General features: G+C 38.1%; 6 protein-coding genes across 6 annotated transcripts; 1 reads left to right on the top strand and 5 right to left on the bottom strand.

Moving 5' to 3' along the window:
• Positions 1–12,115: 12,115 nt before the first annotated feature.
• Positions 12,116–12,887, bottom strand: INS49_015418 (uncharacterized protein; the record flags this gene model as incomplete). Its single annotated transcript, XM_043176099.1, has 2 exons — positions 12,116–12,712; positions 12,840–12,887. 2 exons carry the CDS (start codon positions 12,885–12,887, stop codon positions 12,116–12,118), a joined length of 645 nt encoding a protein of 214 aa, XP_043019554.1.
• A 1,373-nt stretch (positions 12,888–14,260) lies between these two features.
• On the bottom strand, positions 14,261–15,847 carry INS49_015417 (uncharacterized protein; the record flags this gene model as incomplete). The annotated part of the gene is made up of 1 exon (XM_043176098.1): positions 14,261–15,847. The coding sequence occupies one exon, from the start codon at positions 15,845–15,847 to the stop codon at positions 14,261–14,263; it is 1,587 nt and encodes a 528-aa protein (XP_043019553.1).
• Positions 15,848–16,926: 1,079 nt separating this feature from the next.
• On the bottom strand, positions 16,927–17,286 carry INS49_015416 (uncharacterized protein; the record flags this gene model as incomplete). The annotated part of the gene is made up of 1 exon (XM_043176097.1): positions 16,927–17,286. The coding sequence occupies one exon, from the start codon at positions 17,284–17,286 to the stop codon at positions 16,927–16,929; it is 360 nt and encodes a 119-aa protein (XP_043019552.1).
• A 950-nt stretch (positions 17,287–18,236) lies between these two features.
• Positions 18,237–19,247, bottom strand: INS49_015415 (uncharacterized protein; the record flags this gene model as incomplete). Its single annotated transcript, XM_043176096.1, has 2 exons — positions 18,237–19,127; positions 19,206–19,247. The coding sequence occupies 2 exons, from the start codon at positions 19,245–19,247 to the stop codon at positions 18,237–18,239; spliced, it is 933 nt and encodes a 310-aa protein (XP_043019551.1).
• A 1,167-nt stretch (positions 19,248–20,414) lies between these two features.
• Positions 20,415–23,252, top strand: INS49_015414 (uncharacterized protein; the record flags this gene model as incomplete). The annotated part of the gene is made up of 1 exon (XM_043176095.1): positions 20,415–23,252. The coding sequence occupies one exon, from the start codon at positions 20,415–20,417 to the stop codon at positions 23,250–23,252; it is 2,838 nt and encodes a 945-aa protein (XP_043019550.1).
• A 578-nt stretch (positions 23,253–23,830) lies between these two features.
• Positions 23,831–25,886, bottom strand: INS49_015413 (uncharacterized protein; the record flags this gene model as incomplete). Its single annotated transcript, XM_043176094.1, has 3 exons — positions 23,831–24,188; positions 24,260–25,520; positions 25,595–25,886. 3 exons carry the CDS (start codon positions 25,884–25,886, stop codon positions 23,831–23,833), a joined length of 1,911 nt encoding a protein of 636 aa, XP_043019549.1.
• Between the last annotated feature and the right edge of the window lie 70 nt (positions 25,887–25,956).

Below are 25,956 nucleotides of genomic sequence, written 5' to 3'. Positions count from 1 at the left end.
AAAAATAATATATTTTAAGATTTTTTAATTGCTTAAGTAAAGAGTTTTTAATATAATTTTTACTTAATTTTTTACTATATATATAATATTTTTTAAAATAATAAAAGAAGCTTTAATATATTTATTTATAATAAATAGGAATAAGTTAAAGAAAGGGGCTTATAATATTTCTTATAAGGTATATACTGCTAATACTTTTAAGAAATTTATAATAAAGTTTATAATAATAATATAAAATAATATTAGCGATAAGAGAATAAATTATATTTTTTTTTATAGTTTTTAATTATTATTTTAATTTATAATGTATATTAAATAAGTATTTAAGTATTTATACACCTTATATTAATAGTTTTTAATAATAAATAAGTTTCTTAGTTTTTAATAAACTTTTTCTTCCCTAAAGTAATATTTAAAATTATAAGCATTAGCTATAATAAGTTTTGCTACTTTTAAAGGGATATATAATTAATGCTTTTTATTATAATCCTTAAAGTAAAAGAGATTATTATTATTTAATTTAAATAATATATTAACATTAATACTTAATTATTAAAGTTAGCTTTAAATTTTAAACCATTTCTTATTTTTAAAATATACCTTTAATATTTTATTTTTAAAGTTTAAGTTAAGTTAAGTTTTAAATAAGGTATAAATAGCTAAATTAAGAAATTTATTTAAGATTCCTTTATTATTAACAGCTAGTTAATATATTAGCAATTATAATAATGCATTAATAATAATATTAATCATTCTTAATATATAATATATTAAAAGCTAATATTAATTAAAGTATTTTAAAACTAAAATAAGCTTAAGATTTATTTTTATCTTATTTATTATTTTTATAAAAGTATAATTAATAATTTTAATAATTATAATATAATTAGTTAAGATATAAATTAATTGCAAGTAATTAAATTTAATTATAATTTAAAGCTTTTAAACTAGCTATATAAAGCATATTACCTTTAATTTAATTAGCTAATATTTCTTTTTAGCTATATTAATAATTTTGCTTAAATATATTATTAGCTATATTTAAAATCTTAATATTAATAAATATTTATTTTATTTTTATTTTTTTACCAATTAAAAATAAATACCTAAAAAATTAACTTTCTTTAATACATTAAGCTAAATAAATAATGATTTATTTAAGTTATAATAAAAGAAAGCATTTAAATTTACTAAAGCTATTTAAAGATTAATAAAGGCATAAAATTTCTTTATAATAAAATTAAAGTTAGCTTTCCTTATATATTATTTTTTAAAGTTACCCTTAAATAGCTTGCCTTTAATTTTTATTATAGCAAATATTTAAAATTTTCTATATTATAATAAATTAATTCTTTAGCTAAAGCATAAAATAAAATGCTAAAAATATCTTATAAGTTTAATAAACTTTTTTAATTATTATAAAATAAAAGGAAATTATAACTTTATAATAATTTAAATTTAATTAGCAATATTATATATTCCTAAATTATTAATATAAAAGCTAAGTAATTTTATTAATAAATATCTTAAAAAGAATTTATTAAAGAAGAAAAATAAATTCTTAGCCTTAAATAAGCTAAAGATTATTTATAAATACTATAAATATTTTATAATTAAATTAAAAAATATAATAATATTATTAATAAAGGTAATAATAAAAAAGCTATATAGCTATAAAGTATAATTTATATATCTTTAAACTTAAGCAAAAAAGTTATAAAATCCTATTATTACTACTTTAAATTATTTTTATCCTTAATAACTTATAATAATAAATTTATTTTAATATAGCTTATAAATTATAAATTAATTAAAAAAAGTATTAATATTTATTATAAATAAATAGCCTTTATTATATATTTATTATATAATATTAAATTAAAGAAAAAGAAAGTAAATATTTAAAATAATAACCTTATTTAATGCTTTTAAGTTTATTATTATTTAACCTTTATATTAATTATAAATAATTTGCTAAATAATAAAAATAAATAATTTAAAAGGGATGGCTAATATTACTTATTTTACTCTTTCTTTTTAATAAAAGCTATTTATAAATTTATTTATTACCTTTTAATCCTTTTTACTTAAGTAATATAAATATTTGCTAATTTTATAGTTTTGTTAATTATTTATTAATAATATCTTTATTTATTAATTTTTTAATATATTAATTAATTTATTATCTTTAAATATTTAATAATATTCTTAAATAAAATTTCTAGCCCTTTTTATAAATAAGTTAAAAAATTGGTAAATATAAATATCATTTAATAATTTAATTTTTAATAAGTCTTTAAATTTAAATATCCCTAACTTACTATTAAATTAAAGTTATTCTTAAAACTTTAAAAGATTATTTTATAATAATACCTTAAGAAGATTATTTAATTAAGGCATTAATTAAGTGTTTTAATATTATATTAATATATAATTTAGGCCTTAATTTAAGTTATTAAGAAGATTTATAAGGTTAAATAAAGCTAAATATTAAAGGGAAGATTTATTTTAAATAATTAATGCTATATATATAAGGGCTTTTACTTTAATTTTCTAATTAAAAAATCTTATATTATTATATATAAAAAAAGTAATTACTTTTAAATAAGAGTTTTAATAAATATATATAAAACGCAGTAATTAATTTATTATAATAATATTTATAAAGTTATAACTTATTAAGTTATTAACCTAGCTTTTCTACTTAAGCTAAAATAAAAAGGCTATATTTTTTTTAATTTATAATAAACATTAATATAATCCAGTATAAATATAATAAAATTATAATGTTTATATTAATCTTAGCTATATATATTTATTTAAAGGCTTTAATAAAGATTGTAGTATTTATAAATGCATTATTAAAGCATTTAAAGGTAACTTCTCCTTTTAAATTTAAAATATTAATTTAATAAAAAATTATAAACTCCTAGCTTATTAATAAGCTAACATTTAAGCAATTAAGCATTTATACTTTAATATATATAATAATAATTATTAAGCGGTTTTTTATAATAGCTTAATAAAATATATTAAACTTAACTTAATTAGCAGCCTTAATATAACCCATTCCTTAAATATTAATTTTTATAGCTTAGTTTATTATGGCTTATGAAAAGTACTTTAAGTAATCCCAGGAAATAGCGCATTTTAAGGCTTTAATATTATAGCAAACTATAAATAATAGTTTATTTATAGCTCCTTAAGTTTATATATAAGCATAGGTATATAACTCATTGCATAATAATAAGATTTTTAATAGCTAGCTTATATATAATATTAACTTACTTTAAGCTATTTTATAAGTAAATATATAAAGGTTTATTACTAAGCAAGCTTTTAAATACCTCTTAAGCAATAATTTTAATATAAAAGCAGCATTATATTTATAATATACTTAGCTAAAATTAAAATAAAGGTATTTATTTAAGTATAAATTAGTATTAATAAAGTAAATATTAAAGCTTATTTATATTAAGTTATATAAATTTAATTTATTAATAAAATAATAGTTATTTTTTAATGCTAAGGTAATTAGCTTATTAATTCCTTTATTTAAGTTAAGTACCTTAAAAGCTAAGTTATTCTTTATAATAAAAATTTCTTTTTTTATAGCTTTTAGCTTATTATTTATAAGGAAATAACCTTTAATAATTAGCTTATCCTTATAATAAAAGTTATATTAAAACTTATTATTATTTATATTAAATATTTAAATTATAACGTTTAAGAAGTTTTTAATATTATCTTATTAATTAAAGCATTAGCAAAGCTATAAATTTAATTACATACCTTATTAAAGCTATTATAATTAATTTTAGCTTTGCTATAAATTATTAATTAATAATTTTTAAGCTTAAAGCAAGCTTGCTTATTTATTTTATTTATTTTAAATTTATTAATAAATATTAAATAACTTTTAATATTACTTTAAAGTTATATTTTAAAATATAAAATTTAAAATATAGTTTTTAAAATGGGATAATTAAATTTATTAATGCAGCTAGTTTATCTTTAATGCTTAAGGGTAAAGGTTTAGTATATTAATATATATTAACGAGAGCGTTAAGCAAATAGGCTTAATTAAGGCTAAAGGGCAGGATAGCAATTATATCTTTTAAAAAGCTCTTTTTATCATTATTTAATCCTTTTATTATAAGTACTAAATCTTTTACTTCTTTTATAATTTAGTTTTAAATTTATAAAAGTCTTTATTAATAAAAAGGTAGTTAAAGTAAGGGATAATTAATGCCTTATTAATTTAATTTTATATATTTTAAGTTATAAAGAAAGCTAATTATTTAGCTAGTATTATAAATTAATGAATTTATTAAATATACTTTTAAATATTTTAATTATTAAATATATTTATTTAAGAATAATATTGCTGGTTTAATAGGGTTTTAATAGTATTTTGTAAAATGCAAAAGTTATTTAATAAATAGTTTTTTTATAAAATCCAAGCCTTTAAACTTCCTTAAATTAATTTATAACGCTTATTCTTATTAAGTATTATTTAAAATTATAAATAAGCAATGCTTAATAAGTAAAAAGGTAAATTATAACTTAGCTAAGCTTTTTAATAAATATTATTTTATAAGTATATTTTATATTAATTAATAAAGCCTTAAGGGGTTTTTTAAACAATAACTTTTCCATTAACTTAAGATATTTAAATTAAATCTTAAAAATTATTTTAATTTTTATATAATTTAAATTACCTAATAATAATATTTTTAAAGTTTTAATTATTATAAAAACTATTAAGCTTAAATAAATAATTATTATTTAATAAATTTTAATGCTTTTAGCTATAATTATATAATTAATTTTCTTTATTATCTTTTAATTAATATTTTAAGTAAATATAATAGTTATTTAATTAAGGAATTTTTATCGCTAAATTCCTATCTTGCGGTTTTTTAGCTAAAAGGGCCCTATTAATAAAGGGGGCATTTCCTTAGCTAAATATCCTAAGTAAAATTAAGTTTATTACTTAGCTTAGTTTTGCATTAAATAGCTATAAAGGATATAGCGATTTAGCTTTAATAAATTTGCAAGCATTTTAATTAGCTTTAGGGCTAGCTTAGCTAGCTTAAAAGGCTTAAAATAATATTATTTATATAACTACCTATTAATTTAACTTTATCCCTTTTAAAAAGTCTTATACTTTATATAAGTAAAGATATTTTTTAATTAAACCAAGGGCTATAAATTTTAAGGTTTTATAAAAAGCTAAAAAAGGCTTTATATAAGCATGCATAATATTAATACTTTAAATTTCCTTATAATTTCTTAGGTTTAAGTATAAGGATTAAAGTTTTAAATATAACTTAGGTATTAAACTTAATTTTAAGGGATTTTAAAGATTTTTAATAAGCCTTATAATTTTAATTCCCTTTTAAGTTTTCTTAATTATATAATAAAGATATTAATTTATAAAATATAAGTTTTATATATTATAAGTTAATAAAGCATAATATATATAGCTTAATAGCTAGAAATAGCGTTTAATTAATACTTTATAATTTAAATAAATAATAGCTTATTAAAGCTTATATAAAAACTTAATATATCTTAATTAAAATTAGCTTAAATAAATCTTATTTAATAGTTTTTAATAAATAATTAGGCTTTTATACTTTATTAGCTAACATAATTAATAATAATAATTATAATTATTAATTAAATTTGCATTTATTAAACGCTAAACTTAAAGATTATCTTAAAATATCTTTAAGGAAGTTAAGCTTAACGCTTAATTCCTTAAAATTAAGATATTTCTTTTCGCTATTGCTTAATTCCTAGCTACTTTAAATTAAAGATTTTATAGCTTTAATAAATTATATATAGTAATATAATAATTATAAAGGATTTATTAAGTAATAAATATTGCTATAATATTTAATAAACTTTGCGTTTCTTTAAATATAATAAGTAAGAAAATATTTATTTACTTAAAAATTGCTGCTTATAATTAAAGTAATTACTAATGCTCTTTTATTAGCTAAAAGTTAAAAAGCAATAATGAAAATATAAAAGGAAATTATGTATTAAGTTTATATTTTATTTATAGTATATTTACCGTAAATTTATAATAAGCTTTGCTTTTTCTTAATAGTTTAAAAAGGCTTAAGTTAATGCTTACTTAACTTATTAATTATTAAGAATTCTATAACTTAATTTATAAATATTATAATATTATAATAATAGCAACTATAATTTATTTAATTTTTTTACAAGGTAATTATATAGCTAAAATATATAATTATAGCTATTATAATAATGAAAATAAAGATTTAAAAGTTAATATTCCTTATAAATTTAAAGTAAATTTGCAAGGAATTTCTTTATTTAAATATATATGTGGTAAATTTACCATGAAACTATATATTTATGGTAAATTTATTATGAAAGTACCATGAATTCACAGGTGCTTATGAATTTACGGCAAATTTACTATAGATTTACCATAACCCATTTATATTAATCATTATTGCTAAAGCATTAAGTAAGAGTGGTAAGCTATAAGCTTTTTTAGCAAGCTTATTTGCTTTTTTATTCCCTTTAATATTGCAATAGCTAAGGCTTTAATAAGTATAAACTTTATTATAAGCCTTGGCCAGCTCTTAAAATTAATGGAATTCCTTTTAAGAGGATATTAATAAGGTGCCTTATAAGTATTAGATAACTAAGGAATTATTAATATAAATATGAATTTTAATTAATAATGGGTAATTAGTAAGGTTGGTTGTGTAAAGAGTAAATTTAAGCCCCTTTAGGGTTTTAATAGCCTTTGCATTAAAGATCTTAGCTTTGCCTATGCAGCCTTTTAAAAAATAAATAAGTAAATTATTATAATAAAAAGTAAAGCCTTAGCTTATAGCTTTAATATCCTATTTTAATTTATTTAAGTATATTATTAAGTTTAAATAAGGTATTAATTTAAGCTATAATAGATAATTTATTATAGCAATTTACTTATTTATTTTAATAATTAAAAAGTGCAAGTACTTTAAATATATATAAGGTTATAAGAAAGGGTAAGGGAAGATAAGCAAGAGCTTAGAAATATGCTTAAGGTTAAAGGGAGCAAGCCGCTAAGGGCTTTTAAGGGGTGAAATTTAAGTTATTAATAAATGCATTAAGTTAAAAATACTTAGCTAAAAGGCAAAGCAATCTTTAATTATAATAAGTAAGATATTAATATATAGAATATTAATTTCTTAATAAAAAGCGTTTATAAGCATTATTTTATATATAGGAAGCATAAAGAGTAAGGTGGAATGAAGATAAGCATTAATTTTATTAATTATTTTTTTATTATTTATATAAATAATATTAAATAAAGGTTTAACGCTAAGGTAATTATATTTATAAAATTAAACCTTAGCTTTATAAAAAGCTATAAGCTTAATATATACTTATATAGCTTAATAAATTAAGTAAGTAAGTAATTTAAAAATTATATTATAAAGGCTTTTAAAATAATTTGCTATTACTTTAATCTTAGCAATTTATATATTAATATATTAAGTAAAGGTAAGATAATAATTAAAGTAAATATTAAGTTAGCATAAAGATGTTTTTATAATATATAAAAAGCCATTATAATATATTAAGGGATTTAATAAATTATTCTTAATATAGGAAATATATATAACTTTTGTTTTAGCTTAATTAAATTAAATAATGTTTTCCTTACCTTAAGCAAAAAGCTTATTAAGCTTTTTAATTATAATATTAGCAATTTCCTTTAAAAAAGACTTAATTAAGATAAAAGCTATATTATTTGTATACTTAAAGTAATAATATAGCTTATTAAGCTTGTAAATTAATTTTATATAAAGCAAAAAGAAAATAAGTAAAAAAGGGGAGCCTTAAAAAAGGCTGCATAAGAGTTTAATAATATTTATTATATTTTATTATAAATAAATATGCATTATTTTATTTATAAGGAAAGAGATAATATATTAAATTAAGTTATTAAATTAACTTTGCTTATATATGTATAGAGCAAGGCGGTTATAAAGAATTGCATTAAAGGCGCTTTAAATATTAATTATAATAAGTATAATTACTTAGCTAATAAAAAGGGTATAATAAATATTATAAATAAAGGCATAAATTAAGTTTATTATTAAGTATTTTAATAGCGCATTTATTTAATTAGGGTAAAAAACTTTATAATTTAATGCTAAGTATAAAAGGCATTTAATAATTAGCTTTTTAAGGCCTTTGCTAAAAGTAAAGATAAGAGCGATAAGTTACTATATATAAATACTTATAAGGTTTTTTTTATTAATTTTTAAAATTATAACCATTATTATAATATAAAAGATTAATAGGTAGTAATTAAGTTAAAGGCTTTATTTAAGAAGAATATAAATAGCTTTGCTAACTATATTTTAAATTATTTAAAAAGTTTTAATAATTATTATATCCTTATTAAGGGTAATATTATTAATTTAAAGCATAGCATTAACGGCTTTATTTATAAATATTATAAAGTTTTATAAAATATATTAATGCGTAATAAGGAGAATTTAAGGATTAGTAATGTTATCTTTAATAATGTATTGCTAAAACATTGCTTTATTAAATGCTTGGGCCTTATCTTTTTAAAAGGTAAAAACCTTGTTTTTTATCGTTAAGGGTAAGGGGGTTATTGTTATTTATAAGTAATGCTAATTAGCTACTTGATATATATCCTTATAAAATATATAATTAGTAATTATTTCTTTATTTTAATTTTTTTTAATTTATTATATTGCTATATAAAACCTTATCCTTATTAAGTAAAGGTTAAAGTTAAATTAATTATAATTAACTTTTTATTTATAAATAAGCTTATTATATAGCTTAATAAGGTTATTAATTTATTAAAGTAAAGCATACTTTATGCCCTTGCTTTAATAGCTAATAGCTTTTACTAAATTATAAATAAGCTTTAAAAGAGTTATAATATAAGTTTTTAATTCCTAAATAGTTTTACTAATTATTAAGAACGCTAAAATTTTTATTAAAATAATATTTATTAGCTTATTAAGTTTATTATTAATATAAAAGATATGCTTAATTTACTTTAACCTTATTTATAATATAAGGAGCTTAAAAATAAATATAAAGTAATTTAAGCTAATATTAAGATATTCTTTAATATTATAAGAGCTAAGGTAAATATTTATAAAAGCTAAGTTTAAAGTATTATTAAATTTATTTATTAAAATATTATACTTATTTAAAAATTTAAAGTTATATTTATTTATTTATTTTACTAAGAAAGCATTAATGCTTATAATAAATTTAAAAAATTATTAATATTAATAAATAAAATTAAAATCCCCTTTAATAAAATAATTTACTAAAAGGGTTTACTTAATAAATATCTTTTTAACTTTAAATTATTTACTTATTAAGTAAGGTTAATTATAAGCATTAATAAAAATCCATTTATTTACTTTAACTTAATAAATATTCCGCATCTTTATTAAGAAGATTTAATTAAAAATAAAGCCTTATTTCTTGCAAATATATATTATAATATATAGCTTATTTAAAATGTTAATTTAGCAAAAGGTTAAGAGAAAAAAATTATATTTAATATAAGTTTTTATTATATATTTTTTATTAAGGAAAATATAAAATTAAAGTTCTTAAATTATTATAATATTAAACTTATTAACTTATATAAATTATAAAGCTACATTATATATAATGCTATTTCTTATACCTTTATTAATATTAAGTTAAAATATAATATTTTATATTAAGCAATTAAGCTATAATTATTAATATTTAAGAGAAGATTTCTTAATTATAAAATAAGGCATAAATAAAGGTAAGTAGGCCTTATACCTATATATTAATATTTATAACTAAGTTTACTAAATTATTATTTAAGCATGCAACTTATTTATATATTAAAAAATAAATTATCCTTAAAGCTAAGAAAAAAAAGGGTTAATATTTACTTATATTATTCGCTCCTTTAATAATAATTATCTTAAAGTTTATTATATAATAAATCTTCTTTTTTTTTTACGTAAATTTTATTTTATTAAGATTTAATTAAGTAAATAATGTTTTTATTAATTAGCTTTAGTTAAGTAAGGCATTTCTTAAAATTAATATAATAAAGGCTATAATAATTAATATATTAAGATAAAAGGTTATAATTATTATAATAATAACCGCTTATATTATAATTATTATAATAAATATAATATTTATAATTATAAATTTTATAAAAGTTTTAATAATTAATACATTAAAAAAATTAAAACTTTTTCTTTAAAAATTATAAAAGTAAGCTTTAATTAAAAAGGCAAAAGCATTTATTAAGGGGCTTAATAAATAAAATAATTTAAAAGTTAATATTAAGATTTTTATTAAAGTAATAAAATAAATAGCAGGAAATTAATTAAGCGTTAATTTAAGCAAAAGTTTCTTCTTATATTACTTTAATTATATTTACTTTCTTGCTATTATAATTTTAAATCCTTATTAAAATATTAGCTAAGATATAAGTATGCTAAGTAATACTAACTTTTACTTTAATATATTTTAAGAATTAAGTAAGCTTATCTTTATATATAAAAAGCGCTTAATAAATAAGTTTATTTTAAGGCTTTATAGCTTATTTTATATTAACTTAATTAGCGTTTAGCAGGTTTATAAGCAATAAATTTATATATTTATAAATAAAATTATATAGCATATAAAAGTTATAATACTAAATAAGTAATTATTTATTAAAGTAAAAAAAGATTTATAAATTTTCCTTAAGCTTTATATCCTTATAATATAAAAAAGTAAGCTTTACCTTTTATATTTTTAATTAAGATATTAAGGCTTTTATAAATAAAGAAATTGCTATTACCCTTATATAAAACGTAATAATAAAGCTCCTTATTAATAAAAATAAAGTAGATATTAAGGAAGTAATGCATTTAAAGTAAGCATTAAGAATTAAAGCTAATTCCTTAATAATTATATTTTAAAAGTATATGCTAAACTTAGTATAAAATTCATAAGTAGTTTTTAGCTAAATATTAAAAATAAATTATTAAAAAGCATTATTTAGTGCTTATATAATTTTATAAAAAGCTTAATAAGGGTAAGCATTAAAGTTATTATAAATATAAAGAAATTCTTTTTAATTAATATAGCTTCTTTAAGTAATAATAAGTTAAGCATAAACTTAGCGCAATATTGCTTATTATATTAAATAATTTGGAAATTATTAAAGTTAGCAAGAAATGCAGCTTTTACATTTATTAAGGTCCTAAAGGTATAAAGCCCTGGCGATAATGGCAAAGCTATTATTATAATGCTATTTGCAAATAGCTATTATTAAGTAGGTATTAATAAATTTAATATATGCTGGGTAATTGCCTTAACAAAAGCTGCCAAGATAAAATTGTGTAGGAGGAGTGTGTTTAGTATCGTCCCAGGAAAGAAAAAAAGCAACCATGCTGGAATTCCTCAAGTGCTCGGTTGTGAATGTCCAGGCCTTTGAGTTTCCGCCCAGTCTTCCCGCAGCATGTTGATTTTTGCTGTCATCATTGTAACTTTCCGACCTTGCACAACGCGCAAGGTATTCTAATGGTCCCGACCAGGTCACTCGCCAGGGCGTCCCTCACGTCATCGGTCTTGTAGTGTGTCATTTTTGCTTCAAGCATCGAACAAATTCCTAAACCACAAAATAATAAAGAGGCGTTGGGGACACCAACAACTAGCTTGCTTACCATCGCATGTATACCCACACAGATATGCTGATGTGATACCTACACTCAAACCTGGTCTATATATCTACAGTGTCATGTAAGAAGTCTCTGGAAAGTCAATCTTTAACAAACGCGCAAGGTGTATAGAAGCTTGTGGACGACATTCAGTGTTCCGTAGGAATTGGTACAAGTCTTCCTGCGAATTGAGCAAATTTACGACGAGGATGAGAAGAGATGCGCAAGAGGATTGCTCCGCTTTTGCTTTGTGCCACTCGCAGAAGTAGCTTTCATATGTGGCTGTACAATCAATCGCAATATTTCAGGGTTTCTGGTAGGATCTGGTTGACTGTTCTCCCGGAGGTTTCCTATCAATCTCGGCCGAGGCATCACATCTTTGCCCTCAGCGACTTGAAGGCGTCCTCTCTAGCCCCCACAAACCGTGACTCAGCAGTCTTCCAATTGATCACCGCCCAGATGTTCTCGACGTAGGCGGCTTTCCCATTAAGATATTGCAGGTAGTAAGCATGCTCCCACATGTCGACACCAAAAATAGGCGTGTCGCCGACGACGACAGCCTCCTGGTTGGCAAGCGTCACCACCCTCAGCTGGCCGGTGCCGGCCTCCTTGACGAGCCAGCCCCAGCCGCTGCCCTGGATGCCCAGCAGGGCGGCCGTGAATGCCTGCTTGAACTTCTCCAGACTCCCCCATGTGGAGTTGATTGCCGCCGACAGCTTCGGAGCCGCGTCAACCTTCGAGTCTGCCGAGGAGGACGGTGCCAGATTCTCCCAGAAGAGTGAGTGGTTGATGTGGCCGCCACCGTTGAAGCGGATGGCGGATAGCTGAGCGGCCGAGTTCGGCAGATTGCCCTCGGCCAGCGCGGATGCGGACACTTGCAACGCTTTGTTAAGATTCGTCACATAAGTTTGATGATGCTTGTCATGGTGGAGTTCCATGATCTGCTTGGAAATACTCGGCTCCAGGGCCTATGGAGAGCTTAGTCCAGAGTCCCGAAGATCGAGGCGTCCTAGGAGACTGCTACACATGTGGAGAACGGGAACGTCTTTGCGTACGACTTTTTTCCATGTGCGTGTGCTAGATTGGGTGTCTTACATCGTAGGCATATGGCAAGGGCGGTAGGACGTATGTAGGTGTCGCCATTTTTGAGATCAACGGGGCTGTGAGTGAGGAGGGAATTCGATCGAGGATGTTAGCAAAAGGTGCGGGGAAAGTAACAGAGACGTGGATTGCTAATCGAGAAAATATATCGAGCTTTCACACCTGTACGGAATACGTCGACTGCCGATTCCGAGGGGACAAAGCATGTACCTTGATGAGCTGTGGTGGGGTTTGTGTGAGGACAGTCCGCACGATGGAGCCAATCACAAAAAAGTTGCTCATACTTGCTCATATACTTGCTCACGCCCCCCACAACTCTTCACATGTCTTTTTGGCTCCCGGAAGGGTGTTTGAGAACCTTGATGGCCAAGCTCCCATGTCACCTCAGTAAGCGGTAGAACTTATGTAGTCAGTTAGTCAGCTCTAGCTTCTATATGATGGTCTTGTCTTGCTGGCTCCTATTGGCTGTCTATTACCTCTGAAGATGCGCTGTCTCTTCAATTGGCTAGCCGCTGTTAAATACTCGATGAGGAAGAATGATAAGTAGGTACATCTTTTCCTCGAGTATTAATTCTCATTGCCAAAGCGACACGCAGAATAAGGGCGAAAGAGTTCAGGCTGCCCCCTAATAGCACACCGATCCGGCCCGGCGTTCCCGCTTCAGCTACAACCTCCACCAATATAACTTATCAGTCGCGTCTGGGGAAACAATGCTGGTTTAAAATCTCCAAAGCGTTACAGGAACACTTTCCATCGCAGAACCCTATGCTTTTAGTCGTGGACGACCTTAGACTGCTTGCGTCTGAGCCCTCCATCACACAAGAAACAGTGTGACTGTCTCGAAGTCAACGATCTCTACCGTCCCTGCTAAGGAAGCAAACGTGTGGCATCTCGCTCACACTATATGGATACATGACTGAAGTCTGTACAAGGATGACAAACAAGCCCTCAAATGAGCATGGCCACACCCTCTTGGTATTGCACCATGCGCATACTATGGGGATGGCATATGGCAACCGCTCGTGAAACACTCAATCAATAGTCACGATACAAGATCAAAGCTTGGTCTCAGGGTCGAGTTGCAACGCTTAGGACATCTATGGGTGCCGAACACCCAGTATCTCACAGGTTCGGTCCGTGGGCGATAGGTACAACAATGTTCGAGCGGAAGCGACCGTTCTCAGAATAAATATCATTATGGTTGTAAATGGAATTATGTCTGTTGATCACACACGCGTCACCGTGCTCGATATGAGCGGAAGGCATCAAAGCGTAAGTCATAATCCTTAAGTGTACCAAACAACTACTAAAGGAAACCCACGGTCCCCAATGACATCTGAAAACAAAAGGTCGGGACACCCAAAGAAAGTTATCCTGATTCATTACCCGATAGCCTTGCGTTTCAGAGCATCACCCTAGAGCTCCATGTGAACAGACGAGCGGGGCGACTCCTCGCCGACCCTGGCGCCGCCGAAATCGACCCAGCCATCCCTCTGGAAGAACCCAAACACAAGGTCGTAGTCGTCAAACTGGTGGACGATGCGGTCGACGCGCCTGTACCCGCCGATAACCTCGCTGCGGTTCTTGCGCAGGCCGTATGGGTCCGGGCTGCGCGCCGCCCCGGCGCCCTTGGCCTCGAACAGTGTGACGATGAAGCGACCCGGCTTGAAGATGCCGACCACGTGCTCGATGACCTCGCCCGTCTCGCGGCCGTTCTGCCCCCCGGGGACATTGGTCTCGAACGAAGCGAAGCTGCAGTTCGGCTCGGGCGTCACGTGGACGGTGAAATAGTGCGTGGCGCCCGCGGTCTTCTTGACGGCGTCATTAACCTCTGCGTCGGCGTCGACCGGGGCAGGAATGACGGCGTTGGCGGAGAAGCCGCACGGGGAAAACAAATAGGCGTCAACGCGCGCGTCAGGGTATTTGGACGTGGGGTAGACCTCGGACAGGCCGCAGTTCTGAGAAACAACGGTTCCGAGGGCGTGGCCCTCCGAGGTGAGCTCCTCGACCTCAGCAGTGGGGGCTTGGTCGCCACCAGCGTTGACACCATTGGCAAACACATCGAAAGTTTCGTCATTCTTATTGTCAGGGGCGTCGTCGGCCCCGGGAACATCCGATGCCTCCTTCCTCGCCTCTTCAGCCTGCACAGGAACCCGCTCGCGCGCGACCGCACTCGCGTGCGACAGATAGAACTGCTTGGCATTTTCGGGGTCGAGGTCTGTCATGAGGATCTCCAGCGTCTCGTCCTGGTACTCGTCCCCGGCCCTGACCTGTGGGAAAGAAGACATGATGCCCGTAGGGATCTTGGAGGGACGGGTGGGGCTGTTCTCCTTGCTACTGCCCGGAGTGCGTGGGGGAGTAATCTGCGGGTCCGGAGTGGTGATGTAAAGGTACCAGTGGTCGCCGTTCATCTTCCCAACGAGATAGGCGCTACCGCCATCGAAGAGGTTGTCGAGGAACTTGACTTCGTCGTTCCAACTGCGATGGGGACCGCGCTGCTTGTCCGGGAACAGGAAGTTCTTGCGGCTATAGAAGACGCGGTACGGAGAGGCCATGGCGGCCTCATCCTTGATGTCTGCAACATTGTGGAAGGGAAACCCAGCCTCGACAGCTGCGATGCGCAGGAGCCGCCTGAGCCCGAGGAGCAGGGTGGTAGTCCCGCAAGTCTTCAGGATCAGCTTATGAGGGAAGACGAACATGCTCGACTCGGAGAGCAAGTAGGCATCCATATGCTCGGACGAGACAACCGAGAGAACCTCGCAGTGGACGAGCTGAAGCATCTCCTTCCAGGTCTGGGAGGGGACAACCATCAGGCCATTCTCGTTGGCTCCAGCGGGAAGCGCCGAGGGGCTGGGGGCAAACCAGACCTCCAGCAGCTTCTCCGGTCCTTCAAAGGCATTGCTAGAGTCTAGATCGTCGGCGACATCATGATTGATAGTCAGATGCGGAGTGGCCTCCGATGTCGACAAGACAGAGCTGATAGGGGCCTCAATATCGACCATATCCGTCTATTCTCTGCAGGACAGCAGCAGCAACAGCAGCGATAGCTGGGACGGTCGGGGTGGCTGGAGGAGGAGGAGGAGGAGGAGGAGAGGGATGGACGAAGGCGAGGTCGGTAGGTCGAAGGAAGAGGAGGTTCTTCCGCGGGACACTAACTGCCAACTCAAACAGACTTTGCGGCGTCCGTTTGAGAGGGTAGGCCCACAGGACGGTGGTTGCCTGTAAGTGCTGGCGGACGCCAGCAATAAGTCGCGGGGGGTGTCTGAACGTCTCACGGATGGGACGTTAGGGAGGTCGTGCGGGAAGAGGAAGAAGAAAGACCTGCGACGACGGAATGGTGGGCTGTTTTGTGGTCGTGTGCCCCGTGGGTCACAGTTTCCGCCGACACCTGTGGTGGAGTATCGGTGTTGGCTAAAGCTCCTGCTGATTGTTTGCAGAGCTATAGGGTTCAGGAGGGCATCAGTACAGCTTGCGGTACTGCGCTCGTAGATGTTGCAGAGCCAGGCGTTGCGTGTTGACGATGCTGAGGTCGGGTGCGGCAAAGTCCAAGACTTCCAAGATATTTGTTTAGAAATTTTCGCGTCTTGCAGCCGTCAATGGTGGGGTTCTTGGGGTTGGGCTGTCACCGTTTATAGCAACCCAACCATTACGTAGGTCGGTGCTACTCCAGGAACCAGAACCCAATGATAACCGGAGCTGCGGACCCACCGCCAAACCTTAACACCCCGGGCAGAAACCAACGGGTGAACAGGGCCCCCAAGGAACCCCAGGCGAGCCCATAGCAGCGACTACAGTAGGTAGTGCATTGGGACTATGGACTATTTGGGGAAAGAAGAAAAAAAATAACTGACACCGTTACTAAGCTTGGACGACGATTTCTGGCGCGTATTCAAGAGTTGGCTTTAATAGGAGTTGAATTAACGACATTTCACAAATCGGGGTAGTACATGGAGCAGTGGATCAATTTTAGTTGTATGGACTATTTTAGGTAGTCTACATATTGGGCACAATTCACAACCTGCTTCGTTTTGTGTCTGCCAAGTGTTCACAGTTCCCACATGCTCATTACCGTCTACTGCCTTTAGAAGAGGTCGAAGTACTGCATATCCAGCCCGAAGGATCGCAGGACTTCAACCTTCGTTCTGCAGTTCCGCACCTCTTCTGTTTGCCATGCCCACGCTTGATCAGGGTCGAGGAACGCGTCCAAACGAAGGTCCTGCGGAAAACTCTCACCCGATATGGTATCGAGGAATTCAAAGTGCGCCGGTGTTCCATGTCCATCTTCGTAATGCGCAACAGGCCGCAACCCTTCCGGGATGGGACCCAAGAAGCCTTCGCCAAACATAAAGCCTTGCAAGTAGCACGGCCCAACCACCTCATATTGCTCAGTCTCCGGAGACGAGACTGGCCTGAGGACCGTGGGGGTTTCGTTCCCAAGCATGATGGCAATATGATCACCCTGCCTCTCCTGTTTCGGTGCCCACCCCATAAGCCTATCCTCGGTAATGAAGAATCGGTGAGTAGTCAAGCACGTATCCACCGAAAAATTGAACTATCGTCGTACTCCCCAGGATGAATGGTGAGCAATCGTATTCAGAGCGTGGTCGGCACCAGCAGAGGGCCTTTGCCAGGCTCGGGTAGAGGCGTGTACTTGTAAGGCTCACCAGCCTCCCCGCCATCACTTTCATGGCCAGGACCCTCACCGTCCATTGGCTGTGGTTTCGTGCTTTCGCTTTCGTCCATGGTATGCCTTTATGAGACAGCAATGTTGAATGTGGGTTGAAAACGAGTAGGACTCAGTTTGTGCACGGGAACGGAGAATAGTGCCTCACAGTCGCTGCAGGGCAGAGGCACAGACATGATTATGTGGGTCTGTAAGAGGAGCTCATATTGGATAAAATCAGTAACATAATTCATGTGCGAATAATTCAGGAACAGGTGCTAATTCACACGTAGGCTATGCTGCACTTTGAGATTTGATGCTGTAACCAACCATTTCGGAAACGCAGTCGGTTGTTGTACCGTCGGGGCCGACTGGCTGTTGTCTACTTCCTCTTCAGGACCGATCAATTATTCTCCTCATTGACGAGTTTGGTCTGAATTACTGCCGTCTTTGTATTCCAGCGTTGGGTGTTGCCTCTAATGAGGTTGGTGTTGGCCTGCATTCCCCTCATTTTGCTTGTGAGGTATCCGTCGAAAACGACTTGGCGGCAAGTTACCACAGAGGTCTCGAGAACATGTCCTCAGAAAAACATCTGTGGCATAACGCCTGTCACGGATACCCTTGGAGCATCTGTCTTCGCAGAGATATTTGAAGCATTGAATATGTGTCGATCCGGCCTGGGCAATTACCAGGACGTTATGCTTGCTTTCTGATTACCGCCTGTCCCGTCATGGGCTGCCAGCGGCTTTGAGCACACCGGCTGTGATACTCTTGAACACCGTGCTCAATGCACAGTCCTTATATTTCAAGGCCAGGGGGTCGTTGTCGTCGTTGACTGAGTCCTCACTTGGCGCAGGGGCTGCCTCGGTTGCGCTCGATAAGTCCTGCCCGTCGAGAATGGTTCCGTCCGGATACCAAGGCCTTTTGCCCGAGGTGATAAGTTTGGTGAATTGCGGATCGATAGGAACACTCCCCAGAAACTCAGTTTCAAAGTCCTGCGCCAGGACCTGACCGCCGCCTTTGCTGAAGATGTATGTGCATTCTGAGCAGTGCGGGCAAACGAAGCCACACATGTTCTCCACGATGCCGATGACGCTCAGGCCCGTCTTCCGGCAGAAGTCCAGCTCTTTTCGCACCATAGCAGTGGACATGTCCTGTGGCATGGTCACCAACACTGCGCCAGCGAGCTGGTCGGGTCGTGCCAGCTGGAGAAGATACTCGACTGCAGAAATGTGTTCGTCGCTGGTGCCGGGCGGGGTGTCGATCAGCAGGTAGTCCGTCTCGTCCCAGGAGACGTCAGTAAGAAACTGTTTGATCATGGCCGTCTTCTTCGGACCCCGCCACACGACCGAGTCGCCGCGCTTGACCAGAAAGCCGAGGCTCATTATCCGCAAGGAACCGAGGTTGCGAGAGGGGTCGGCGTCGTGGATGCTGACTGGTATCCAGCCGCCTGGGCCCTGGGTTATCCGGGCATTGTCTTCGACGCGAAACATGTGGGGGATGTTGGGGCCGGTGAGGTCGATGTCGAGAACGCCTACGGAGTGGCCGGCTAGTGAGAGGGAGAGGGCGAGCTGGGTCGTGACGGAGGACTTGCCCACCCCGCCTTTGCCGGAGAGGACCTGCAAGAGTAGAAGCCATGGTCAGCCGGAATGGCCAGATGATGCTGAGAATTAGTTTTCCGTATATGCATCACTCACCAGTATAATATGCTTGACCTTGGAGAGATTGGCGCTCGACATGTTTATTGCCCTGTCGTCGGTCTTGGTTTCTGTGGGTGGATACTGAGGGGTTAGACAGTTTGGTAGGATCAGCTCGATGGGGGCAATTCAACGTCCTGACAGCAGGGTCAAGGAGAATGAAAGGTGGGAAAAAAAAGAATCCAGAATGGGATACTGATCGAGAATAAATTCAGTTGTCGCCGCCATCTCGTCTTCAGAGTTGGCGACAATTCAGCGCCTGCATTTTGTCATCGACCAAAATTGATCGGAGCGATCTCGGCAGGAAGCTGATAAAGCAGGCGAGCAGCCCAGCCAGTTGTTAGATAAGCATGTGCTTCTGCCCCCAACTGCTAACCTGATTCTCCTGTCGGTCAACCTGCACCAGGCCCAGCAGGCACGCTCGGTCTGCCCCGTAGGGATACTTACCCCAGTATAGACGACTCATACCGCGCTGGGTAGAGATACTTTTGCCCCTGATGCTCCTGATCTCCACCACCAGTGTCACGTCAGGACTTGGCCAGACTTGCGGTGGATGGCCCGTTCGCAATCAACAGCCAATCTATGCTATGAGTAGAAAAGACCATCTCGGATCCCCAAGATGCCAATTGTCCATAACACAGCTTCTCGAAGCTCTTTGGACTTTGGACTGCCGACAGATCCTCCTTCGAAGTGCATCACCTACATTCAGCATATGTTCCACTAGCACGTATTTAAGGTATCTGGTACACACGCCAGGTGCTCAGACCCTGGGGCCTGCTGGGTCTAGAGTACGGTCTACAAGGTAGCCGCTGTCTGCGGACTTTGACTTTCCCCACTGACGCGACTTTCGGGAGTGTAAACCGTCCACCCCCAAGGCTTGGCCGTGCTCCAAACCTCAAATCTGCATCAACAATCGAAACACCACCCTGCCCAGCCTTCGACACTACCATCACCTCACCACCACGATTTTGGATACTTTTGTTTCGAACACCCGGACAGTGAGGAAGAACAAGAGCTTGCGAAGGTCTTCAACACCCGCGACCAACGAGCCCAGCAACCCCTACTCCCCGGCACTCTTGCGAAGTTGCGATCAACAGCTCGATTCGGGAACCCCGGCTGGACGAGGTTCAAACCTGCAAGAGGGCCACCTACGCATCGCCAATGACCGACTTATAGTGCCCCTCAACATGAGAAAGAGTCCTCGAAAGCATGGAAGATCCATGGGGCTCGCCGTGGGCGACCGATACCAACACAACCCTTGAGCCGACCATTCCTCGTTCCACCCTCGAGCTCCCCGGCCGCACCCTCACCAGGCAACGCTCCTTTTCCACAGCGTCGCCGTGGGCCGCCGAAGACGATGGCTTCGATGACTGGGCAGCTGCAGACCCGGGCCTGGCATTGCCCACCCCCGCCGCCACGTCAAGTTCAATCTGGGCTGGATGGGGCGGTGAAAATGCGCCAAACTCGAGCCAGACATCACTCGCGCCTGTCTCTAGGGCACGGGAGGGGAGTCTCGGAATGCATAGTCCCTCGTGGCCCGCTGCCGCCTCCCCGGGCCTTCCTCCAGCCAGGACGATATCGCGCAGGAGCAGTTCTCGCTCTCTATTCCGCCAGCCCTCCCCCGATCCGTGGGCTGTCGAGTTCTCGGAGAACCGACTCAGTCTCCCGACCCCGGCTCTGGTCTCGGCCGAGCAGGCTGCGTTCTTTACGCTAGACAGACACGAAGAGGAGAACGAAGAGGACATGGCAAAGATCAAGGAAGACGAGAAGGCTGAGGTTGCTGCACCAGAGGCCACATCAACCCAGGATTCTAAGACTACGCAGCCCTCAGAAAGGACTCGGGACGAAGAGGTGGGCCAAGTCACAAATGCGGGCGATGAAGCGGCCAAGAGAGAAAATGAGGAGGGGACAAATACCAGGTCTCTGAGCGATTCTCGGCATTCGTCGATGTCAGCTGAAAGCCACCATGACGACCGGCCGGACTCACCAATCACCTCCATGGACGAGGATGCGAAGGACCGTCCTCAGATGCCCAGGAGACCATCGGTCAAGGTCCAGGAGCTGGTTCACATGTATGACGGGATGGTCAAGCCTAAGGACAACGCGCTCTCGGTACCTATGGCGCCTGGTGGCAGACAACGCAGCACCAGTCGGGGTGCGGCAAGTATTCGCAGCACGAGGACGGAGGACATCAGCGAGTTCGGCGACTTTGAAGATGCAGAAAGCCTTGGTTCTGCCCCGCCGTCGAGGAAACCGTCGGTTGGCGGATCCCCCCGTCCGGGTAGTTCCAGAGCTGGTCCCGCGAGATCTGCCTTCAATGCGAAACCTTCAGCCCCAGCGCCGATACCCGAGGAGAGGTCACATACGTTCCAAGACCTGCGCGCCAAGTTTGGACCTGTTGTGTTCACTCCAGATCTTGGAAGCGTTGATAAACTGTTCGATATGGCGAAGCTGGACGCAGAACAGCCAAGCGCCAAGGACTACAGTCTCGATGTTGAGGGCATTATCAAGGACAGTTTCTCATCCGTATCAGAACGGAAAACCTGGTACCGGATTTCTCGCCCTGGATCCATGCGAAGGCATGATCTGGGAGACGATGAGAATTATCGTCGTGTGACTTGGCCGGTTTCGAAAATGCGGGAAGAGACCAACAAGGTCGTGCGCCGGTGGATGGAAGAGGGCTCGTTCTCGGGAGGTCGTCCGTCGTTTGGCGGTGGTAATTCCATCAAAGGCGGGGCGTTCAACTGGGATACGAAGTCAGAACCATTATCAATGGATCAGATCTTCGGCAAGAGGAAGAGCGCGCAGCCTCCAAAAGTTGCTTCCGCCAACGTGCCTCGCCCTCTATCTCTACAGCCGAGGTCGGCCGCGGCTCACTCCCGCAACTTGTCCGGTGGCGTCAAGAGCTTACCTCCTCGATCTCCAGGTGTGAGCAGTCTACCATGTCCATCACCGATGAGCATCCCGGGCCCACCGAAGAGTCCCGCCTTTGGCTGGAGCACCATGACCGATGAGTCGGGAACTCCTGCATCTTCACGCCCGCCTAGCCGAGCTGTAAGGCAGTCCCTCGAAGTCACATCGTCGAGATTTGGCAGCAACACAGCCGTCAATACTAGCATCCATGAGCCAGAGAGCAGGCCTTCTCTGCAGCTGGCCCCTCCGTCTTCAGCGCCATCAGTGGGCTCAAACGCACTGGTGGAAGACGAGGATGACGAGGAATGGGGGGAGATGGTAGCCTCCCCGATGGGAAGCAGTCGGCCTGTCAGCCGGATTTTCGACACGGGGCTGAATAGCTCCATGGCCGAGCTCTCCACAAAAGATCCCTCTCCGGCGGCACCCATCAATGACACCGATGCAACACTCGTTGCCGTTGCCTCGAAGCTCGAACAGGACGAAGCTCCTCAAAAGGCACACCAGCCACCCATACCCTCGACTGACATGTGGGACTTCTCGGCCTTCGACACGACCCTGGCTCCATCATTTTCACCCGTCGCTCCAACCGTACCCGCCATCCCTGCCACCACCACTTCGAAACCAGAGTTCGACTTTGACACGCCGCTACAGTCTCCCGCTTTGAGTGGGCCTTCGAGGACTAGTTCACCGATATCAGCCTTCCAACTGCCTACTCCGTCCACACCATCAGGCCCAATGGCATCCTCGAGTACTTCATCGCCAGCCTCATTCCAACTGCCCCCACCACCCACACCTCCTGTTTCGACCTCGTCAAAGCATACGCCCAAGTCATCTATTAGCTCGCAACCAGCCTTGGAGCCCATCCGACCAATCTCACCCGCTGCATTCCAAATCTCTAAACCGCCATCCCCCAAACATTCAAACCGACCGTCACTTAGCTTGGGTCGACCATCACCTTTACAGCATGTCATCACCCCGAAGGCGTCTTCCCCGAAACCGATGAGCACAACCGTGCATTCTGCGACTATGCCTCCACCTGCGAAGAGCGTCAGCTTTGCTCAGCCCGACGAGGAGAGTGCCGCTGTAGCCCGTATTGTGGGGGCATTGCCTGACCTGTCATATATGCTTCGTTGACATGTATGTCTATTGTTGAAACCATCACCTGGAGTTAGAATTGGTATTGCTGTCCGCATTGCCTGTGGCGTTTGGGCTGGGTCTCTTGGAAAGAAAAAGCATCTTATGTCGCTAAAGTTGGATAATGAGTGCAATGCATCAACATGAAATAGTGTACACCGAATGAATAAACTAATAAGCGATTCCTCTAATCCCAATGGTCCTAGCCACTTGCAAAGGTTTGATGATTGTGAGAATCACTTGAATCGCTGCTTTCTTGCAATAAATTTGAGCAATTCGGTCAGACTTACCGGCCTATAAGGCTTGGAACTTGCTGTTCCGGCCTCATATTTGATGTGAACAAAGGGTAGTACATCATTCTGTCGGCAAAAGTCGAAACGCCATATAGTTGCCTTTTACATCAAGTAACCCTGTCCTTGCCCCCAACTTGTCTACTCTAGATGAAAGACTGAGCAACTCCTTCATTTGTTATTGATAACCTTTCCCATCCCAAGCCCAAGAGCTCTTCGTAGCTTGCTTTTTCTATACCATCACGCCGCGTCTCAACGAAACAAGTAAAAAGACAGCCCAAAACACACTCAACGCGACTGCTCCCTCAGGGCAGAACCATATGCCTCCACGCGGCCACCATCATGCAACAGAGCCCGACGCTCCCCGTCCGCCAGGTCTTCCCCATACCTCAAATCCTTGCTGCCGCCGAACAATCCGCTGCCGGTTTCCCTCGTCTTGATGTACACAAAGACCGTCAGGGCCGCGCTGATCACGCTCCCGGCCAGCGCGAAGACGAGGTTGATGGGCACCGGGTTGTCGTGCAGGGGCCCGTGGGTGAGCGCGTCCAGCGCGGGCTGGATGAACTGGCCCAGGCCTGAGACGGCAGTGATGCTGCCGTAGATTCGACCAAAGGTTGCGAAGCCGAAGACTTTGGTTGTGTAGTCCCTGTGCAAACATGGGATGTTAGTGACACTTCATCTCGTGGACGAGACGGAACGGAACGGGTTGAAACTCACGAGACTGCCGAGTAGTAGAGAGGTCGGAATATCACAAACGCAACGACGGTGGCATAGCCCGCCCACAGAGCCGGGATCACATTAAGCATCCCCAGCACCACGATAAGAACCGTCAACACGCCCTGAGTCCCCCACACAGGCACCTCATTGAGGAGAATCCCGATGAAGGGGGTGGTAATGACACCCGCAACAGGCAACGCAACATCAAAGAAAGAGTTCACCCGGCCAGCGAGGTCCTCTCCGCCAAGCATATACCGGTACTGCGCGCGGACGGTCGCGATGAAGTAGTTCATCCGCATCATCTGCAGGACCGTAAGCAGCAGGACCAGCCAGAACCACGGCGTCGTGACCTGGCGCGCGAACGGCAGGTCGCGCACCTCTGCGCCCTGCACGCCCGACGCCTCCTGGCGGCCGCGCGCGGCGGCCCGGTCCGCCGCCCTCTCCTCCTCGTTGCCCGCGACCGTCTCGATGGCCTCGAGCTGGGCCCCGCGGCGGGCGGCGCGGCGGTCCCGCGCCCGCAGGAGCTCGCGGGGCTGATCTGCATACATCTCGTCGTCGCTGTCGTGGACGTCGCGGGTCTCGTCCTGCGCGCGGTGGATTGCGACCTGGTACTCGCCGCGGGTGACGTAGCTCGTGGCCGGCATTATGGTGAACTCGCCCGTGAGGATCAGGATGGGGATGAGGACGGCGAAGGCGGCGAAGAAGTAGGCCGGCTTGATTACGTGGTCTGTGGCCTCGTAGGCGAGTCGGTAGAAGAGGTAGACTGCTGCGCTTGCATCGAAGGCGCCTGTTACCAGAGCCACGATGAGCCCGGAATGTCTTGGGAAGGCGTGGGACAGTTGGTACGAGCTGACGAAGAGGAACGTCCCGCCCAGCCCGAGGAGGAGGTTGCCCACGATGTACCCGTCGAAGTGGCCGAGTCTCTCGCCCAGTTGAAAGGCCAGGGCCATGCAACCGCTGCCGAGGAAGAGGATCACCGCCGCGAGGACGTAACACATGCGCCGCCCGTGATTGTCTAGGACCCAGCCGCCCAGCATGTTGCTAATGTTCAGCGTGATCGAGGCGAGGATGAACATCAAATTCAGGCGCATGTCCTGCTCTGGACAGGGCAGCTGGCCTTCGTCCCCGTCCGAGGGTGACCAATCCGCCGGGCAGAGGGAGCGGTAAACCCCCTCGGCGATGAGAATCGGTTTGAGTGCTGCGAACCCGCACACTGTCCCTGATGCTAGGACGCAGCAGAGCACGGCCAAGGCGACTTGGGCTGTTACGTGATGTCAGTCTGCGCCCCGAAGACGACGTTTGGGAAAGCCTAGCACGACAAATTTCATTACTTACCTGCCCTCTTGGTAGTGGATACCTCGTACGCCGCTTTATTCTCCGTCACCTCAGGCGGGAATGATTCATAGTGCTGAAGCGGCTTTGGCGCGAATGGGTCGTAGCTGATGGTACGCCAGATCTCGTCGTTTTTGGTAAACTGTACGGCCGTGTCTTGGGTGCTATCGCCACCTCTCCGGTCATCGTCGTGGATGTTGTCCCCGTAGATTTGGCGGTTGCCATTCTCGTGGACATCGTACTCTGGCACGGTGTCGATGCCCTCCGGCGCTGTTCGGCGTTGAGCCAACGACATGATTCACTCTGCTCAACCCGTCACGGATGAGAGTGTCTAGATACACTAGGTGTTTTGGTAGATGTGGTGT

Source organism: Diaporthe citri, assembly GCF_014595645.1.
Source record: "Diaporthe citri strain NFHF-8-4 chromosome Unknown scaffold_9, whole genome shotgun sequence".
Taxonomy (NCBI): domain Eukaryota; kingdom Fungi; phylum Ascomycota; class Sordariomycetes; order Diaporthales; family Diaporthaceae; genus Diaporthe; species Diaporthe citri.
The sequence above is the reverse complement of the archived record's forward strand: the minus strand, read 5'-3'. Positions and strand labels throughout refer to the sequence as shown.